Below are 1,552 nucleotides of genomic sequence, written 5' to 3'. Positions count from 1 at the left end.
TCTTGTTCAAAAATAATGATCTTGTTTTAATAAAAACACCAAATAATGTACATTGTAAGAAAACAATATCTTCACATATTGTGGCATTGTAATATACAATACAGTTTGTCGCTCAGGAATCTGAGAAATTAACTTTTTTTTCTTTTTAAATCTTTTACAAAAAATGTTGAATCCTCTACATGGTTTACACAAAATACAAAGAGCAGTAACAGAAACGTTAGCTTTCTTTAGAAACTCTGCAAGCAACGGGCGATGCCGGTTGCGCTGAACTTCTCTTGGTCCCCTGGCTAACCCAGTCTATATCTGGACACTCTCTGTTCATCTTCCTCTCGTCCCGTGACCCTCTTATAAATCGAGAACCGTTAAGCGACAAAAGAGAGGCTCGTCGCCGCAGAATGTCCACACAACTTGTTATCTAACACTGGGAGTACGAAACGTCCCTACACAGTTCAAGGTTGTAATTCTTGATGCGGTTCGAGAAGTCACATTAAGTAGCCTTGTTCATCCCCTCGCTGTGGTTGATGTGATGTGATGGGGCGATGCTCCAAGAGCTCTTAACGACACATGATCCTGTCATCTGAGCATCCGTTCTGCTGGAAGAAGAAAGTAGGTTGATTAGTACAACGCAGGTATATATATATATATATACATAAATATATATTTTTAGCAAAGCACAGGAGTTGTTATCCATGCGCAAATTGAGCTTTTACGCACGGGCTCGCAAACTTTACGCACGCGCACCGACACTTATATACATGTTTTTATCTGAATGCATGCAGCTCTGTTTGGACTATTGCCCATTCCCTGATTCATTCAGTATGAGTGGCGAGAAATTTACCTCCACTGAGATGCTGGCGAGCTCCGCGTTCAGGGTGGTAAGCGGCGTGCGGGGCACGCTGCTGACGGTGTGCTGGCGGCTCTTCTCCGGCTCGTCCAGTTCGACCTGCAGGTCCCAGATGTAGTCAATGACGTGCTGCAAGATCTCCACTTTGCTAGCCTTCTTGTTTGTGGGCAGAGTGGGCACGAGCTCCTTCAGTTTGCTGTAGCAGCTGTTCATGTCCTGGAGGAATACGCTCATCTGCTCGTCCAGCAGCGGGATCTTGCACTTGGAGATGGTCAGACTCTGATCGGACAGGCAGCGCACCACGTCCTCGCCTTTGCTCTTCAGGGCACAGGTAGATCCGACAACCTTCATCTTGATTAGTGTAGCTTCCAAAAATGACGAGAAAGAAGAGTTATTGGGTTGGTCTCCTTTTTCAGGACTGATAGCAACGCAATGTTGACAGTTCGCAACATCCACATGGGCAAACCTCCCCGGCTTTATAAGAAAGTAGACGCCAGGGGCGGAGCCGAATCGTCCGGTTTGAAGGAGGACGGCCAATGGGACAGCTGCGTTTGTATTGATGGGGGCGGTTCAAAACTTCTCTCTCAGCCAGTGACAGCGCTCGGCTGGTTATCGGGATTTACAATCTGTTTGAGGGATGGCGTTACAAATGGAAACAAATGTGTGTCTTTTATGGGTAATATGTGGGAATCCAGCTGTCCACGGCTT

At 46.3% G+C, this 1,552-nt stretch overlaps 1 protein-coding gene across 2 annotated transcripts; it reads right to left on the bottom strand.

Annotated features, from left to right (window-relative positions):
- On the bottom strand, window positions 1–1,308 carry id1 (inhibitor of DNA binding 1, HLH protein). 2 transcript variants are annotated; one of them, XM_005746410.1, is made up of 2 exons: window positions 839–1,308; window positions 1–593 (listed from the first exon to the last, which is right to left on the bottom strand). In XM_005746410.1, exons 1-2 carry the CDS (start codon window positions 1,193–1,195, stop codon window positions 555–557), a joined length of 396 nt encoding a protein of 131 aa, XP_005746467.1. In that variant the 5' UTR covers window positions 1,196–1,308; the 3' UTR covers window positions 1–554. The 2 variants fall into 2 exon arrangements, with proteins under 2 accessions (XP_005746467.1, XP_005746468.1); XM_005746411.1 differs by having other exon boundaries at window positions 1–590.
- Window positions 1,309–1,552: the final 244 nt, after the last annotated feature.

This window comes from Pundamilia nyererei, unplaced genomic scaffold, assembly GCF_000239375.1.
Source record: "Pundamilia nyererei isolate P.nyererei 1_Seehausen unplaced genomic scaffold, PunNye1.0 scaffold00178, whole genome shotgun sequence".
Classification (NCBI taxonomy): Eukaryota; Metazoa; Chordata; class Actinopteri; order Cichliformes; family Cichlidae; genus Pundamilia; species Pundamilia nyererei.
This window is presented reverse-complemented; position numbering and strand designations above follow the sequence as displayed.